Source organism: Monodon monoceros, unplaced genomic scaffold (assembly GCF_005190385.1).
Source record: "Monodon monoceros isolate NGI ecotype Baffin Bay Population unplaced genomic scaffold, NGI_Narwhal_1 Super_Scaffold_20, whole genome shotgun sequence".
Classification (NCBI taxonomy): Eukaryota; Metazoa; Chordata; class Mammalia; order Artiodactyla; family Monodontidae; genus Monodon; species Monodon monoceros.
In genome coordinates, this window is record NW_021703777.1 from 123,420,699 (window position 1) to 123,439,404 (window position 18,706).

Sequence of the window (18,706 nt, forward strand, 5' to 3'; positions counted from 1 at the left end):
TCCATGTTGCTGCAAATGGCATTATTTCATTCTTCTTTTATGGCTGAGTAATATTCCATTGTATATATATACCACATATTTTTTTTTTTTGGTACGCGGGCCTCTCACTGCTGTGGCCTCCCCCGCCGCAGAGCACAGGCTCCGGTCGCGCAGGCTCAGCAGCCATGGCTCACGGGCCTAGCCACTCCGTGGCACGTGGGATCCTCCCAGACCAGGGCACGAACCCGTGACCCCTGCATCGGCAGGCGGACTCTCAACCACTTCGCCACCAGGGAAGCCCCCACATCTTCTTTATTCATTCATCTGTTGATAGACACTTAGGTTGCTTCCATGTCTTGGTTATTGTACATACTGCTGCAATGGACATTGGGGTGCATGTATCTTCTCAAATTAAAGTTTTCTCCTTACCAGCTTGTTCTAATCCATATAAACACTGTAAGGCTATACACTGTGTTTACATGCCAATGGCATCTATTTCTAGCAATGTGCTGCACTTCTCAGTTATCAGTAGAGGTAAATGGAATACTTGGGTGAGGAGAGTCTGATTTACGCCAAGTTTTCAAGAGAATAATTTTCTCCAGTAATAGTTCAACATATTAACTTTTGCTTTCTAGATTGTAGGTGGGGGTAAAAGTGTCAGATTATGCAGATTTCAAAAAAGGCAGGTGGAATTACTGTCAGGAAAACATAAGCACCATAGTCAAGGTTTTAAAAACGTGATCTGTAATCTAAATGGGCTCACTCCCTAACAGAGAAACTGGCTAGTACACACAGTATAGACTTTATTTGGGAAACATACTGCCAACTTGGAGAAGTTATCAAAAGACAAAAAACTGAAGAGAATAAATATTTGATATTAAAAAAAATCACATACTAGATTTTTATGTGAAATCTCCTAATTTTTAACTCAGAAATGCTATGGATGTTTAGGGAGTGAAAGAGAAAACCAAATACAGGGAATCAGACCAAAATTATCTAAGGTTAAGGTCCATTTCAAGTAGATGACAAAGATAGATAATACAGCTGACCCTTGAACATTATGCAGGGGTTCAGAGGTACCGACCTGTGCTGAGTGAAATTCCCCTTACGGCCCTCTGGGTCTGCAGTTCCACATCCACAGATTCAACCAAATGTGGATCATGAAGTACTGTAGTACTGTAATACTTATTGAAGAAAATAAAGTGGACCCACACAGTTCAAACCGTTGTTGTTCAAGGGTCAATTGTATAACTTGAAAAGACTGGTGTGGTGTTTTTCACATTTGAAAATTCTGATCATAAGAATTACCCAAGGCACTTCTTACAAATAGAGTCCGAGACTCATTCTCTTTCCATTCTGGCTCAGTGGGTGGTAGGTTTTGACTGGGGATCAAGAATTTGTATTTTAAGCACCTCAAGTGGTTCTAATAACCAGGCAAGTTAGGGAAATAGTGGTTAAGGGAGAAACAACAGCAACAATGCCACCACAGCTCCCGTCCCCTTACTCAATGACTGACTGCCCACCAAACTTCCTGAGAATGGGAACACTCAACCGAAATTGAGGAATTGTCCATAGAACACTGTTTATTTCAAGTCCAAAGCACAACATTACTCATTTTTCTTAACAGACTACATAATTTTTACTGCATGAATATTTAGGGTTTCTCTATTCACAAGTGTAGATTTACTTAAGTTTAGGCTCAAATGATTCATATATATCAGTTTACTCCAGAGGACACATACTCTAACAAATCTGTTCAGAAAATATTTTACATAAAAACACACAAACCATTTACCAACACTCTTCAGTTGTTACAACCAGTCTTCAGCAAAGATCTGGCTGAAGTTCATCATTTTCTACAAAACATTCCAAGACTGAACACAATAGAATGTAGTATTTTACATACTTTAGCTTATTACTGCAGTTAAAAGTTCCTCTTTCTTTGATGGCTTCTGCATATATTATACTCGTAAAGCAGGAGAATTCTTTAACTGCTGACTTAATGAATAAAATTGTCTTTTTTGGTATAACTTGTCTCCAGTTAAGAACCTAAATAGTCATGATGCAATCAAATAATGGACACATATAGGGCTTGTAGTAAGAGCTTTTTCAAACTAACAATAGAAGAATTTAATACCTATCAATCAATCAGTATAATATCCTTAATTGTTTTGTGTTCAATAACTACCACCTGGAGTACTATTACTTCTAGTATTATCAGTTGGCATCAAAATATAAAGAAAAAATATGTACATTTTAATATATCAATTCTTACCTGAATAATCTCAGATCTCTTGAGAATGTTCCACAAAGTGGAATTTCTTCCTAAAGTTACAGTGAATGTGGTACAATGTGTACAACTTGGTTAACCAGTGCCTGCCTTTCATTTCCAAGATTTTTCCTTATCTTGAATCAAATACACAATCTCAACTCCCATATCATAATGCACTGGCTTACAGTTTGTATATAAAGTCCAACTCAAGCTTATTTTGGTTTATTGTACATGCTTTATTAAAATGGTACGGGTATTTACAGTATCTGCAGATCCCTTCCAAGGCGCTCTCACACACACTCAGACACACCCACACGACATCCATACTAGGGCCTCATGCACCCACACCAGTGAGATGTGAGAGTCAAGACTCCTAAAATTAGGCAGCTGTTAGGGGATAGAGTTGTTGATTTGTTTTTCAATTTTTTTTGAAAAGAGAAAAAAGCATGGGGGAATGCATTTGGCCATGACAATGCTAATTAAGTTTGTGTATATTAACATATATGGCAGTAACACTGAATATTCCTTTTACATTCTATATACACAGAATGACATCAAGGTTTTGCGGTCAACAGAATATTCCAACTTCAGTCTCAATGCTGCTTGTAGTGACTTCTGAATTCACATAGGGGCTTTCCCTAAAAATAATTCAAGTCTATGTAAGTGAAATAAGGCACAATTAATATTGATTTGATCTAGGGGAAGGAAAGGGATAAAAACCAGTTTCAAATGATCTTACTGTTGGGGAATTAGCTTTGACTTAAATCCACCTGAAATCCCTTTTTCTAATTTCCAAAAATTTCTTAGAAATAAAATTTTTTTTCTTTTCTCTGACAAAACCCAAAAAGAAAAGCTCGGGGAGTCACATCTTAGTGTTGCAGTAGCCTTAACTACTCAGACTGATGGGCACCAACCCCCCTCCCTCATTGCTAAAAGAGACCCAGCGCATGAAGTAGGAATTCCTTGCTGTTTTTTTAAGGAGATCTGTACACTTAAGTAGCAAATACATATCAGGTTGTCTTTGATTTAAAAAAAAAAAGAGAAAAGGAAAAGTAATCTTGTGACTTTCTTGCTCTTTAAAAAAATCCGTCTCCTTCTTTTCAGGATGAAGAAGCCCCACCAGACATTACAAACAACTGCAACAAATGAGTCTGGCAGCATAATGTCTAGTATTCGAATCTTCATAGTGAGACTCATTTAGCTTGTACAAACAATCTGTTGAATGTTTTTTTGCAGCAGGTGAACCAAACCCAAAGACGCTGGACATTCTGTGAAAGGGAGTAAGAATTGCAGTTCTGAAGGCCCCTGACTTTGGTTGTTTACAAAGTTCAATCCTGTTTATTGTGATCCTTGGTATCTTCTTCATCTGTATATTCTGATGGTTCTTCCCCTGGTTTTAGGAGTCTGCCTACATAATCATATTTTTCTGAAAGATACATCAAAAGAAAATCAGTAGTGATCAAATTTGTCTCACTATTCCATTATACAGCAGGGAAGGTGTATGCTTCCTTTAGAGTCATATAGAACAAGATAAGTTTTTCCTATTGTTTACCTTGTCCAGTCTTTGTACTCATGTAACACTTGAACAAAAGAAAACAAGGTCAGGGAACTCATAAAGCTTGGGAATTGTGCTTTTGCAGGAGAGTGTTCCATACAACCAGTTCCTAATCAAGGACACTGCATCAGAATCACTTGGAGACCTTTAAAAAAAATATATGCACATCCAGGACCCATCTTGGAGTCACCCATGCCAGGCTCTTGGAATAGGTATGAGGACGTGTACTTTGAAACTGGTTTAACTCTAATGTGCACTGTGAGTCTCAGAATAGTTCTTTAAATTTTAATAGCCCAAAGTATTGTCATTAGATAGATAAGTTGGCAATGTAGGGCATTTCCAACAGTTAGAAGACCATAAAAAAGTTAATGGTTACTTTCTTGGGGAGAAAGAGTACATGAGGTGGAAAATCACACGGAAAGTAGATCCAACCAGGAAATATTCTTGGGGAGAAAATGTGACACATGCTAGTAGTCCCTAAGAAAACAAACCAAATGAGAAGATGAAAATTCACTCGTTACTTATTATCCTGTGTTCTCTGAGTTCCCGATATGTGGTGCCTAGTACATTATTGTTCTTTCTCCTATCAAACTCTCTTCTTAGATCTCGGTTACATTGCTTGTTTTTATGTTACCAGGTGTTTAATTTAGAACATCGTTATATCCAAGGTGATAACATGTTTAGTCATTTCTTGGTCAAGACTCTGAACCTAGTTTAAGCAAATTAACTGACAAACCGAGAGGATAAGACAGGAGGACTGCTTTGTATAGCAAAACCAGTATAAGTGCCAAGAAGCCAGAAGCAGTATTCCAAGGGATCCACAGGTCACATAAATAGCAGTCCAGAGTGTTCACAGAGGCGGTAAAAATTGATGTCATGAGCATGTAATGAAGGAGAATGACATTTTTCCTTTATGGTTTGAAGGTAAGATCAAGAAAATCATTTTAGAATAAACTAAAATTACAGTATCAATATCATTAATTAATTGTTTTAAATAATTGTTTTAAATTCTATATTTAAAAAACTATACCTTAATGAACAAGCCTTATAAGACTAAAGGTGTCACAATTTTTATAAATTTTATAGTTTGTAACAAGCCAATTTTTAAATATGGATTTTATAAATAATAAGCACATGTAACAATCATTTTGATAGTTAGCTATGTTTATCATCAAATAATGATGGCAGTGAAAACAGACAGCATCCTTAGGCTCTTTAGTAATGAAATAGTATGTACTTTCTTTGGCCATATATTTAATATTTGCAAAGAACCCAACAAAATGAAGGTACCTTTAAACTGCATTTCCCATTCTCGAACACTCTCCATTTGTACGGCATTCAAATCTGAGAGATCATCATATTCATCTTTAAGTGCATCTTTATCTAGGCAAAATGTCGCCAGTCCTCTGGAGGCATCCCTACCAGCAAATATTCCATATGGACCCGCTGGGAAAAAAAAGAAATTATTTAGATTATCTAACCCTATGTTAGAATGTCTCAAATGAAAAAGTCAAATCAAGGAAACCTCATGACTCTTATGTGGTACACAGCCTTAATTTCAAAACATGCACAGACACTAAATAGGATAGTGAGAAGAAATTTCTTAGAATGAGGTAACTCTATATGTACAGGCGCAGAAAGAAGTCCATGATATAGTAATTGAAAAAAGCAATTCAGCAAATTATATAGTATGACTCACTTTGAATTTAAAAAAAGATATACATATATGCACATTTCACCCACGTTTGTATACGCACAAAAAAACACCAGGAAGAATACAGACCAAGCACTTTACAGTGGCAACATTTCTGGAGAATGGAGAGGAAAGTTTTACTTCACATATAACAGAATAAAGCATTTTCTAATGAGAAGTACACAAGTAGAAAAAAATGGAAATCCCCTGATTTTTAAATGAGCAAAATAATGATTATAGCCATATTCATATTTGAAATCATTTAGGAAATTGAAGGTTATGTGTCAGAAAAGCATCTATACTTTTAAGAATAGAATTCAAAAATTAAATAGACGAAAATCTAAACATTTATGAACATTAATTTGAATTACAGAAAGCACTGCACCATAAAGTTCATTGGATGTAGGAAAACTCATTTCTTTTTTAATTGCATGGAAAAAGTGGCCTTAATAAATTTAAAAAGTAGCATTATTAGGTATTAATATATTAACATGAAAATAAAGGCAATACTTCCAGTAAAGTACTTTTTCCTGCTTTCCCGTTCTTAAGTACTTTCCATATTGCTGCTTAATATTAGGTGACTATCACAATTATCATTTAAGGGTTATATATTTTCCCACTGAGTGGATACACCTATCATTTATTTAATCATTCCCCTATTAATATAAACTTAGGCTATCATTTTATACTTTTAAATTTGTCTTCTATATAAGAAAATGGGACACTATTTACAACTGGCCAACATTTGTAACTTTCAAACTTTGCCCATTATCTCAACTGACATTCAAAAAGGTATGACAACTGACATTCAAAAAGTGTTTGAGAGAAGGAAATCTAATACTGTTTCTATTTACAAAGTAAAATCTGAAGTTCTTTAATTGGATTTAATTATTTTGGAGAAACATTAACTTTTTTTCTTTTTTTAAATTTAAGTCTGTTACAATGCTGTTAGTTTTAAGTGTACAGCAAAATGATTCAGATATATATATATTCTTTTTCATTATAGGTTATTACAAGATATGAGTATAGTTCCCTGTGCTATACAGTAGGTCCTTGTTTACCTATTTTATATATAGTAGTGTGTATATGTTAAGCCCAAACTACTAATTTATCCCCCCCCATCCTCTTTGGTAACCATGTTTTCTAAGTCCGTGAGTCTATTTGTTTTGTAAAAAAGTTCATTTGTATCATTTTTTGAGATTCCACATACAAGTGATATCATATGATATTTGTCTTTCTCTGTTTGACTGACTTCACTTATGATAATCTCTAGGTCCATCCATGTTGCTGCAAATGGCATTATTTCATTCTTTTTTATGAGAAACATTTAACTTTTTTTTTTTTTTTGGCTATGCCACCTGGCTTGCAGGTTCCCGACACCAGGGATTGAGCCCCAGCCCTGGCAGTGAAAGCACCAAGTTCTAACCAATGGATCGCCAGGGAATTCTCAACGTTAACTTTTAAAACTAAGCAAGAACAGTCCCTAGGGAAAGAAAAGCAGTCCACCTTAAAGCAGTTGTGTTTTTTTGTGGTATATAACTCCACATGCTTTGTGGCAATGGCTGTTTTCAGGAGATGGAGAATATATATATATATATATATATACACACACATACACATTTATGTATATACAGAGAGAACTAATGTGATTTTTTTCTTAAGAAGCAACAATGACAAAAAAAATCTGTGAATAATATATAGCCTTTTTTTTTTTTTTTGCAATACGCGGGCCTCTCACTGTTGCGGAGCACAGGCTCTGGATGCGCAGGCTCAGTGGCCATGGCTCACAGGCGCAGCCGCTCCGCGGCATGTGGGATCCTCCCAGACCGGGGCACTAACCCGTATCCCCTGCACTGGCAGACGGACTCTCAACCACTGCGCCACCAGGGAAGCCCAATATATAGCCTCTTAATGCTAACTGGACCAATGCTTACAAACTTAAAACAGTGATTAGTCAAACACACAAAAGAAAAAAATAAAATTGATCAAGGCTATAAAAAACTACAAATGTAAAATGAGAATTTCAACTTTTTGGAGAATTTGCTAGCAATCTCACTTTCCTCTCTCACAGTATTGCAAAGTGGAAGGGACAGTTTTTGCCCTCCCTATTTGGCAGACAAATAGAAACAGAGGCATTCAGTGCCTTGCCTAAAATTACCGACAGAACTGGGAAGTAACATTTCCACTTTTCTGACTACCCCAAACACAGCACATCTTGAGAAAACACACAGAGGACCCACAAACCCAAAGATGGAGTGACAATCCTGAAAACTGGAGCATTTCACTAATCACAAAATTTCAGGGAAATGGCTATTTTAGAATACCTGTTAAATCAAAATGGAAGAGCATTAACAAAAGAAGCTTTTTTTTTTTTTTTTTTTTTAGAAATCATCAGCTTTTCTTAGCATTGTGTTATAATACTTACCTCCCTGGCCTACAAAAGTCAATCTACTTCAGGATACTTCACAGTATCAACCTTAAAACATATCCAAATGGTAAACAGGAGAGAAGAAAAGATGATCACTATAAAAAATAGGAGTCATAAAACCCTCCATCTTTGAGTGTATTAACGTATAACAGTGTATTCTTTAGTAAAATTGTCTGCCAACTTCCCTAAGAAGGAATGATGTTCTTTTTTTGGTTTGGCTAACTTAGAGTGAACTTGAGTCAACAGTTAATAACCCAAGCCTAATTCTAGACAAAATGATGTTTTGGTAACTCTTGAAAAGAATGATTCAGTGATTAACATATTTTCCCACTCTTTGTATTGCTGTCCTCTCCACATGTTTCCAATTTCCCTCAAGAAGCATTTAACTTCTGAAAAGGTTTTTTTGAAAAGTTTTCTTTACTTTTTCCTGTAAGACCATAAAGAACGTAATATAAAGATCCAGAACTAGAGTTGGAAAAGGATGAGTTGCTTAGAAAAAGGAGGATTTGAGGTCCAGTTAAAGTATATTTCTCTGCATCCCTAACACAATCAAAACCATATGTAAGAAGTCAGTAATACCTCCCCTTTCCACTACCTCCTTACATAACAGACCTAAATGTTACTGATTCTAATATTTTGATAACTACTCTTGGCTATCCATAATACTATAATAGCAGAGAGCTACCCAAGGAAAGCAAATTTTAAATGGTATTAGGTCTTCAGTATGGTATAATTTACACACACACACACACTCAAATCTCGCTTATATAAATTAATCAGATTGTTTTGATTAAGGCTCATTTAGATATTAACATTTCAGTAATAACTAAGCAAATTATACTCTTGCTTTATCAAAGACTAAAATATAGTGCTGATACAAAACTAGATTTACAGTTTCAAGAAAATTCTTGCTACAAAAAATGTACCCAATTATTTAGCCAAGACAGATTCTCTTAAATGTACATATATAACAAATATCCTAGGACATCATTTTAATGATAAATCTTATTTCCACGATATTGTTAAATACACCGAAATGACATTATACTAGTTAGAATTCAGATTTCATTCACAGTTTTAAGAGTTAATACCACTTATGATACAGATTTTTAAAGTTCAAAAATCAGTAAATCTACTAGTTATTGTATCCTGAAACTGCTTACTTTAATACAATCAAGTGACAATGGGGTGACATATTTTTGAAGGCAACAACATATGGTCACTGTAAAACAATGTTTTAAAGAATAATTTAATGAGCAAACAATTCCAGGAGGAAGTAAATAAAATATCTAAAATATGTAACACATAATTTTGACTATTAAGGTGATTATGTATCTACATTAGTATTTATGAAGAAGAGAAAATTCCAGAATGTTTTAGTTATTTCCATGGTATAAAAACGATAGCTCTCAGAGACAAACTTTAATTCATTAAAGTTTATAAACAGCCCAGTTTTCTGGCATGTTCTGACAATAGTCTTCTGTGATTATTAAAGTAAGTTAAAAAAAATCTAATAATACTTGGTATTGAGTAATTTATTCCAAATAAGGTTATAATGTGCCTAGGAACAAATGAAACAATATGTAAAAGTGACTAAATGAAATCCAACTAATAGATATTATTTTTTTATACTTAGCTCTAGGAACTCCCAGGACTTTTAGAGAGAAGGTAGCATGGTAAAACTGAAAGAATACCTCTTAAGAAGTTAAGATACCTGGGTTCGAGGCCGCACCCTACACTTGACCTTGGGCAAATTTACATGCCTAAAATTGGAGGTCAAACCAGATAATCTCTTGACTACTATAATTCTAAGAGGAACTGAAAACTCAACCTTGCTTCGAAAATTCAAACTAGGAGGCTCTCAGCAATACTGTGGGTTGAGCTAGTGGCCCTGGCCTCAGGGCTCAAGGCTGGGCTGGGGGCAGGGAAGACTTTGAAAAATTAAAACCCCAGGCCTGTGCCGTTTGTGGGGGTGGGGCCTGAGTTCACCTAGCCCAGGTAGAATGAGAACTCTAAGGTGAAAAAAATACAATAGCATGGATTTAAATATCTGTTGGAATTTAACAAACAGTAATGGTAATACAGCAAGTATTGGGAAAAAGAAGTTATTCTATAAATGATGTTGGGATAACTGAACAGCCCTCTGTAAGAAAACAAAAACAAAAGTTGGATGCTTACTTCACTTCTTAAAATAAATTCCAAGTGGAACTAACAAACTAAAACCATAAAAGTATTAAGAAACTACAGATTTTAAAAAATAATCTTTAAGTGCAAAAAAGCTTTAAGTATGATACAAAGCCCAGCAGCAATAAAATAGTCATGATCGAAAAAATGTGGCAAAAAATATATGAATAGATAATTTGTAGGAAAGGAAACATAAATGACTCAAATTTTTGAGGATGTCCAACCTCACCGAGAAATGTAAATTAAAATAATATTGAAATACTATTTTAACTGCTCAGATTGACAAAGACCAAAAAGTTTAATATCACATTTTTGGCAAAAGGGTGAGAAACAGGCATTTTCGTGTGAGTGTAAATTGGTCCAATGTCTCTGGAGGGCAATTCGGAAATAAGTACCCAAATTAAAAATGTCCATACCCTAAGACTCAGTAATTTTACGTCTAGGAATTTATTTGATAGATAATTATGATTTTACTCACGTCTAAAATGATACATGAATATTTAGAGCAGTACCATGTAATAACAAGAGATTGGAAACAAATGTTCATTAAAAGTGGACTATTGGGCTTCCCTGGTGGCGCAGTGGTTGAGAGTCCGCCTGCCGATGCGGGGGACACGGGTTCGTGCCCCGGTCCGGGAGGATCCCACATGCCACGGAGCGGCTGGACCCATGAGCCATGGCCGCTGAGCCTGCGCGTCTGGAGCCTGTGCTCCGCAGCGGGAGAGGCCACAGCAGTGAGAGGCCTGCGTACCGCAAAAAAAAAAAAAAAAAAGTGGACTATTATGATATATTCATATAATAGAATTTATGCACACATTCAAAAGAATGAAATGGTTCTCTTTAAACTGATATGAAAGGCTCTCAATATATTAAAATATTGTTAAAGGTTTGTATAGTATGCTACAATTAGTGCATGGGAGGGGTGTACATACCCACATGCTTTCACTTGCAGAGAATAGCTCTGGAACGAGACTCAGATACTCAGACTGGTTCCTCACCTCTAGGGAGGGGAACATGGTGGCTGGGTCGTGGGAAGGAGACTATCTTTTACTATATACCCTTTAAAATTTTTCTGTCTTGAGCACGTATTACCTAATAAAAAAAATTTTTTTTTCAGAAACTTCCATTGAGGCATACCCCTAACCACTCCACAGGGAGACTTCCACAACCCAAGGCTCATGGAACGTCACAGAAAATATTCAAGAAACAAAAAGACAGCAATTGCTGAATTTTGTAATAAAAGTTATAACTACATGAAGAAACAAACTACCATGGAGGGGTGAGCACACAGAACAGATAGAGAAATGGTATCCCAAGAATAAGATAACAGAAGCAGATTAAAGAGATATAGTATGTTTACTTAAAATTATTAAGAAATTAAGGGGACTTCCCTGGTGGTCCAGTGGTTAAGAATCCACATTCCAATGCAGGTGACACTGGTTCGATCCCTGATCAGGGAATTAAGATCCCACATGCCGTGGGGCAAATGAGCCCGCATGCTGCACTACTGAGCCTGCGCACCTCAACTATAAAGCCTGTGTGCTGCAAACTACAGGGCCCACGTGCTCTGGAGCCTGTGCACCACAACTACAGAGCCCCGTGTACTGCAGCTACTGAGCTCTGGAGCCCACACGCCACAACGAAAGATCCTGCGTGCTGCAACTAAGACCCAACGCAGCCAAAAATAAAAAAAAAAAAACAAAAAACAAAAAACTAAAAAAACCATTATTGAGGATATGAGTTAAAAAAAACAGTTAACCCACAATTTTATATCCTACATCTATACTATTATTCCTGAGTGAGGGCAGATAGACACAGAATCTTTTTCTATCAATGAAAAAAGCTATAGGATGTACCTCACTAAAATGAAAACTGAACCCTGAACAAAGGAATGAGATGAAAGAAATGACAGTGAATAAAGAAAATGGTAACTATGTTGGTAAATTTAAATGAAGATCGACTATTAAAAAAAAAGTTAATAATTTAACCAATTTGGGGGTAGAGTTTTAAAAACTGCAGTAAAACTATAAGTCTAATAGTAATAACATAGAAAAAATGGAATGTGGGAGGGATTGGAGTTAATGCTTTCTAACCAGGGCCACAATATATGGCTATGTGCCATATAACTCCAGGGGACACCGTTTACATTTGTATACATGATAGTTTTGTATATTTAATATTAAGAAATATTCTGTCAAATGGCAGTGAAGTGTCTTAAAGAGTTCTTTCTAATTCATACAAAAATGTTTGGTTAACATTCTTATATTCTATAGCAAAAACTGAAGGAAAAGAATCTTATCACCAAAAGAATAGAAATAGAATGCATCCAAATCAGTAGGGGGATGTGAAACAGAACCAGACACACAGACCATAGAGAACAGACTTGTGGCTGCCAAGGGGTGGGTGTAGTGGGGGAGGGATAGACTGGGAGTTTGGGGTGAGCAGATGCAAACTAGTATACAGACAACGGATAAACAAGGTCCTACTGTATAGCACAGGGAACTATATTCAATACCCTGTGATAAACCACAGTGGAAAAGAATATAAAAAAGAATGTATATGTATGTATAACTGAAACACTTTGCTGTATAGTACAAATTAATACAACATTGTAAATCAACTGTACTTCAATAAAATAAATTTTAAAAAAATCAGTAGGGGAGAAAACGTGGAAGGAATAAAAAAATAAACTGATTAAGTTGTTAAAAGACAGTATTGATATTAAATTTAATGAAAAAATCAGCTATATGTTATTTATAAGGAAAAAAAACCACAGATTGGTTAAAAGTAAAAGGATGGAAAAAGAAGCACTGAGGTAACACTAATCAAATGAAGCCTCAAGTCAAATCTGAAAATCAGTAAGGGTGATAAGGATGTTTCTTCCTCTGCCGATTAACACAGTATCAGTTCTGGATCTAGTGCTTAGATAGCTTCAAAACATTGATATACCCAATCTTTGTAAGGCTGGCTCCTTCAGGTTTTTGCTTAGGTATCAATCCTCACTTTCTTGACAAACCAATATAAATAAGGTACCTTTCTTAACCGTCTGATCTAAATAAAGTCCTTTGTTAACCTCTATTACATTTCCTATTCATTTATTTCACATCATATTTAATTACAGACTATAATCATGTATTGAATGCTTGTTTATCATCTGTCTTCCTCAACAGACCATAAACTCCATGAGGGTAGGGAGGCAAATGTTTTGAAGACTCGGAGAACTCTCATGTCTCAAAACATCTTATCTACGCAACAATGTAATGAAATCCAGGCAATTCCTTCTTAGAGTTTAAAAGTGGAGATGAAATCCTATATTAAAGATCTTGAGACAAGATGCTGGCTCTAAGAGTACAGCAGTTATTTAGTGATGTCTGTCACAAGTACGTGGGGGAGGAGTGATCTATGTTACACTGTTGAAAGAACTATTATAAAAGAACTTGAATGGCTAACTCCAGATGTTACTAAATGTACTCCTTTCCTCCAACCTGAATAACATCTTCTGGTCTTATACATGCTTTAAGCTATCCTATTATACGTTGTGTTAGTATTTAATACAAATACAATTCCCTCTTAGATTAAAAACACTGGAATGATGTTGAACTCAGAAGAGCCAAACAAGAAGGTACTGTAGAAATTACTAGTATAAATTTGAGCAGAGTATCAAAATTCATCAGAAGACTTAGATGATCCCTTTATCTGATTGGCAGGTAATGAATAGTAGGTAATGAATGTGTATGGGCATTAGACCTAACACAGACCCAGTTGGCTTCAAAGCAAGAAGCTAGGATGAGAGCTGGGTAGTGTCAGTAGGACGTTGATGAAGGAATAGGTTTGTCTATATGCCTAAACTGTTGCTTCAGCTGCAATTCTTCAAACTACAAATAAAACTCACATATTGAACATAAAGTTAAAAAAGGAGGAAAGACACATGAAAGGTAAATGTGCTCCTTTCCCCCACCTCCTAAATATTAGGCATCTCATGGGGTACTTCGTATATACTTCTTTCCTTTCCAGTGGAATTTAAATGGTATGTTGGAGAAAATACAGCTTTGGTATATGTCAAAGAATACATGGAATAATGAGGGAAGCTATATATCTAAATATCAGAAACGCAGATAAACTATTAGAAAGGTCAATTGTATAATTTCTTGCCATTCTAAAGAATAAAAAACACTGTTTTAATTCCACTGCAGTAATATTACATCAAATTATTTAAAATTATACTATCTGTTGGAGTCTTCCTCATCTATTATGACTATGGAAACGTGAAATTATATTATGTTGTGATACAGTGGGAGGGGATAGCCTATGAAGCCTGTTAGACTGGGTTTGATTTCTAGCTTGGCTACTTACTAGATATGTGACTTGGGGCAAAATCTCTCTGAGTTTCAGTTTCCACGTTTGTAAAATGGGAACATTACTTATTTCCTAGGGCTGTCTGAAAATTAAATGAGATAATAAGCCACAAATGGAGTTTCCTACTCCTTCTACCCTGACCTCTAGAATCAATGCTGTTGAACAGAACTCAATGGGAAGACGGAAATGCTCTATAAAGTGCACTGTATAGTACGGTAGCCATGTGGGTACTGAGCACTTGAAATATGGCTAGTGTGACTGAGGAACTCAATTTTTAATTATATTTAATTTTAATTAATTTAAATTTAAAAAGCTACATGTGGCTTGTGGCTACCATATCAAACAGCACAACATAAAGCCATGAAGTGTGTTTCTTTGAGGCTTTAAATCCTTATGGAACTAGGAGAGGGTATAAAAAATAACAGCAGTGAGATTCTCTTTAAGTTTATCCCAGAATGCAGTATACCTGAAATAGAACAGATAGGCTTTGCGGTCAAATATGTCTGGATTTGAATACCACGTCTGTGTGACCCAAGCCAATTTACCTCAAATTCCTAAACCTCAGGCTCCCCATCTGAAAGACAGAATACTCACTAATTTCACTGAAGCATTGTGGAGATGACAAATTAATGGATTTGATGTAGTAGCTGCTTAACAAATCTGGTTCCTTTCTCCTCCCACATTCATTGTTTCTTACCTGACCACTTTCCTCACATGCTGGCCAACTGCCTGAACTGTTACTAAATTTAATATTGACAAATGTAGTTAATGACAGCTGTTTGCCAATATGTGTTTACTCCACTAAATTAAACTGCCAATATTTAATTTTTTAACAACCCAAACTTTAAAAATGTATGGCTAAAAATATCTTCAACACAGAAAAAGCCTCACAAAACAATCTAACTCTAAAACCATTACTGAGAAATGGGAGTAGATATTGGTTAGGCACAGAAACTAGGTTTTCTAGCTCCCTTAGCTCATTCTTTCAGCTACTAAGAGTCTCAGGTAAGGATTTTTACTTCTGAATTATTCTGCTACAAAACTGCTTAATTGATTTGAGGATGAAAATAAAAAATTAAAACCAAAACCGAACTTATGTCTGTTTCATAGCCAGAAATTTGGCTTCAAGACTTTGGGGAAGTATTTTATCTTCTCTTAATGTGAAATATATTCTCAGCCCCTAAGATGATCTGGCTACCTTTAAGGTTCCTTTCAATAATAAAATATTCCAAATATCTCTATTAGGTTGTTAATTGATAAGTACTTAGAATAAAATAACTGAATATCACTCTTAGCCTGTTCATTAGGACCTGGAAATCAGTGGAAGCTAACCTAAAGCTGACTCCTCTGTTGTTACGAGGAACCCCCTCACTGGCTCAAGCCACACAAAGGCTATCTACATTACAACTATGACTCAATTTTAAAATTTCTGTTGCAGAACATTTGCCACTGGATCCTGCCAAACTGTGTCTAAGGCTGTTTCTCCTAGCTATTTTCAGATAGTGGCAAGGCATAATGTGTGAGGACCGATATGCTTCTTTGTAGTAATACTTTGGTTGCTTCACTGTCAGTTTAGATAGGGGTACAAAGGCAGAGTTTTTAGTTTGGTTAAGCTCTGCATTAAAAATCTAAACCTGTACACAATTTCTAATCATCGAACACACATACTGTGTAAATCCTTGACTAAAAAAAAAAAAAAAAAACTATTTAATTTGGTCTGTCCGTTTAAATATTGTACTTTGGCCCTATTGTCTTATCCCCCATGCTCATAAGTAAACAAAAAAAGTATTAACTATTTCAGCTGATATGAGTAGGCAGACATCTGGTTTTCATTTTTATACAACGAGAAGCAAGTACTTAATAAGCTATCTGTGACTTGGTTGGATTGAATGTACTATAAATATATACAGAAAATACAAGGCACTAAGAAATAAATAGTTCAACATGTAGAATCTCCAATTTCTTACCTCTAATTAACTAACCAAAGCACTTCTGAAATACCTTCCAGCCACTAAGCACAGAAATCGTAAGTATATATTTGCAAGTATCAATAAATCTCATGGACTAACAGATTAAAGAGGAAACCAACTTGTTTTTAGACTTGCCAACCCCCTTGACTTTAAGACTTGGATGTACTCTTTCGAATAACAGGTCACTCTAGGTCTCTAATTTTATTTACTTTTATTGTAGTCACTTTTTTAAAGCTCAGAATAACTACACAACCAGCATGTAAAATGTTGATCAGTTTTATGGTATACCAACAGGTTCCATGAGTCTGAACTGAAGTTTATTAACATAATCTGAAATGTATGCTATAACTACATTGTAAAGGAAGGGTTTCTAAACCAAACACCCTACACACACACAGTTCTCTGAAAGCAAAGTTTTAAAAATCTTTAACTTGCAGCACTGGTGCCTGGGGGTATGAATTTATAGCTGTTTTAAGTTTTTGCTCCTCAGTGAAAACACAGTAAATCATAATCAACGAGTAGTTGAATACTTGCCTTCCTACTAAAAAAAAAAAAAAAAAGATAAAAGAGAGAAACCGGACAGGCACGCCTGCTGGGTATATGAGCTCCACCCCCAAAACTCGGGGCGAAGATCCTTGCCAGTATTTATTAGGATCTGCATTCAGGTTTGCCTCATCCCACATATACTGTTAATCTTGGAAAGCATCTTCGTACCAAAACCCGTTTTAAAAAAAAAAAAAGAGTCGAGGTGTTGCTTATATGACAGGAGTTTACAGAGGGCTGGGACTTGGAACTCCGTGTACCTAAATGTGGCCTTATGGGGAGTAGTAGAGGGAAAAGGAAGCTCAGTGGCGCGTGCACACACACGCGCACACACACACACACACAAACACACACACACACAGTAAAGAAAGGAAAGCTATGAATTACAGCGCCTAAAACTTTAGGTCCCTACTTTAGAAATCTTTCTTCTCTCCCGCCCCCAACGATCCCAGGAATCAGAAAGCTCAGGAAAGGGTGAGGGCCAGCGTGACTGGCGACAACTAAAAGGATTTTGAAAAATTCAGCACAAGAAAAGGCTGCGAGGAGAAATGGGATAGGAGAAAAATGAAAGATGAGAGCTGGCTCCTGGGGCGACACTGGGGCCCCGACTTCGGGGCGGTAAACGCCGGAGGGGCCCGCGGCCGAGGCGTGTGGGGGGCGGGCCGTCTCAGGTGCGGGAGACAAGGCGCGGGGATCCAGATGTCGAGAAGGATGGCAAGCTAACCCTTTGCCCAGGGGCCTCCCCATCATAAGATGGTCGCGCTTGAGCTGCAGGGGGTCCTCCCCCTCCCCGTCCAACTCCTCACCGGGGCCGTAGAACTTGCTGCCTTTGGTCACGTCGAAGACTTTCCCATTGACCGCAAGCAGGATGCGCGGGGTGCGTGACCCGTCGTACTGGCGCAGCTGCTCCAAGCTGAAGTCCCGCTTCTTCATACGAGGAAGAGAGGCAGCGGGGCTCTCCTCGCCCGCCCCGGCCCCAGCCCCCAGACCCCGCCGCCCCCAACGCACCCACAGCCGGTAGGCCCCCAGCAGCACCAGCGCCACCAGCGCCACGTTCAGCAGCATCTCCCCGCCCCCCGTCAGAAGGGCCAGCGCAGCAGCCGACCAGCCGCCCCCTTCTGCTGCCGCTCCCGCGCCGCTCGGGCTCTCGCTGCTACCGTCGCTGCTGCTCTCGCTGCCACTCCCCAGGGTGCCTAAATTCACGTCCCCATCACCCGCCGCCATCACTGCCCGCCAGCGCCTTCCTCTCCTCCCCGCCCCCTGCCCTCCCCAACCCCACGGTCGGCCCCGCCCATGTGGGGCCTCCCAGCCAATAGCGTGAGGGTAGGGGGCGGGGTCAGGCCGGCTCCCGACTGGGGGTTAACGCGGTAACGTTGTCTTGGATCTCTCCCTCCGTCCCCCTCCCTCCTTTTGCAGGCCGCGCGCGCGTGCGACGCCCCGCCCACCTCGCCCCACACTTCCCTGCTCTCGTCCTTCGCCTCTAGTTGAAGTAGAAGAGGGGGGCGGGTCTGAAGAAAACACGGTGCGCCGGCCGCGCGCGCGGGCGGGGCGAGACTACGGCGCGTGCGCGGGCCCCGCGGCGCCACGCGCTCTCCTTTCCTCTGTAAGCCCTCTGGGAGACACGCTCCTCCCAGTCCCCTCGCTGTGCGCGTGCGCCCAGGGGTCGCTTTTCTTCCCAGGCCAGGGTTCGCGTCCGCAAACTCCCGCCTCTTCGCTTTGGCTCCGC

General features: G+C 37.9%; 1 protein-coding gene across 1 annotated transcript; it reads right to left on the reverse strand.

Annotated features, from left to right (window-relative positions):
• Positions 1 to 1,536: 1,536 nt before the first annotated feature.
• Positions 1,537 to 18,348, reverse strand: PGRMC2 (progesterone receptor membrane component 2). Its single transcript, XM_029235724.1, has 3 exons — positions 17,787 to 18,348; positions 5,097 to 5,252; positions 1,537 to 3,677 (listed from the first exon to the last, which is right to left on the reverse strand). Exons 1-3 carry the CDS (start codon positions 18,202 to 18,204, stop codon positions 3,580 to 3,582), a joined length of 672 nt encoding a protein of 223 aa, XP_029091557.1. The 5' UTR covers positions 18,205 to 18,348; the 3' UTR covers positions 1,537 to 3,579.
• Positions 18,349 to 18,706: the final 358 nt, after the last annotated feature.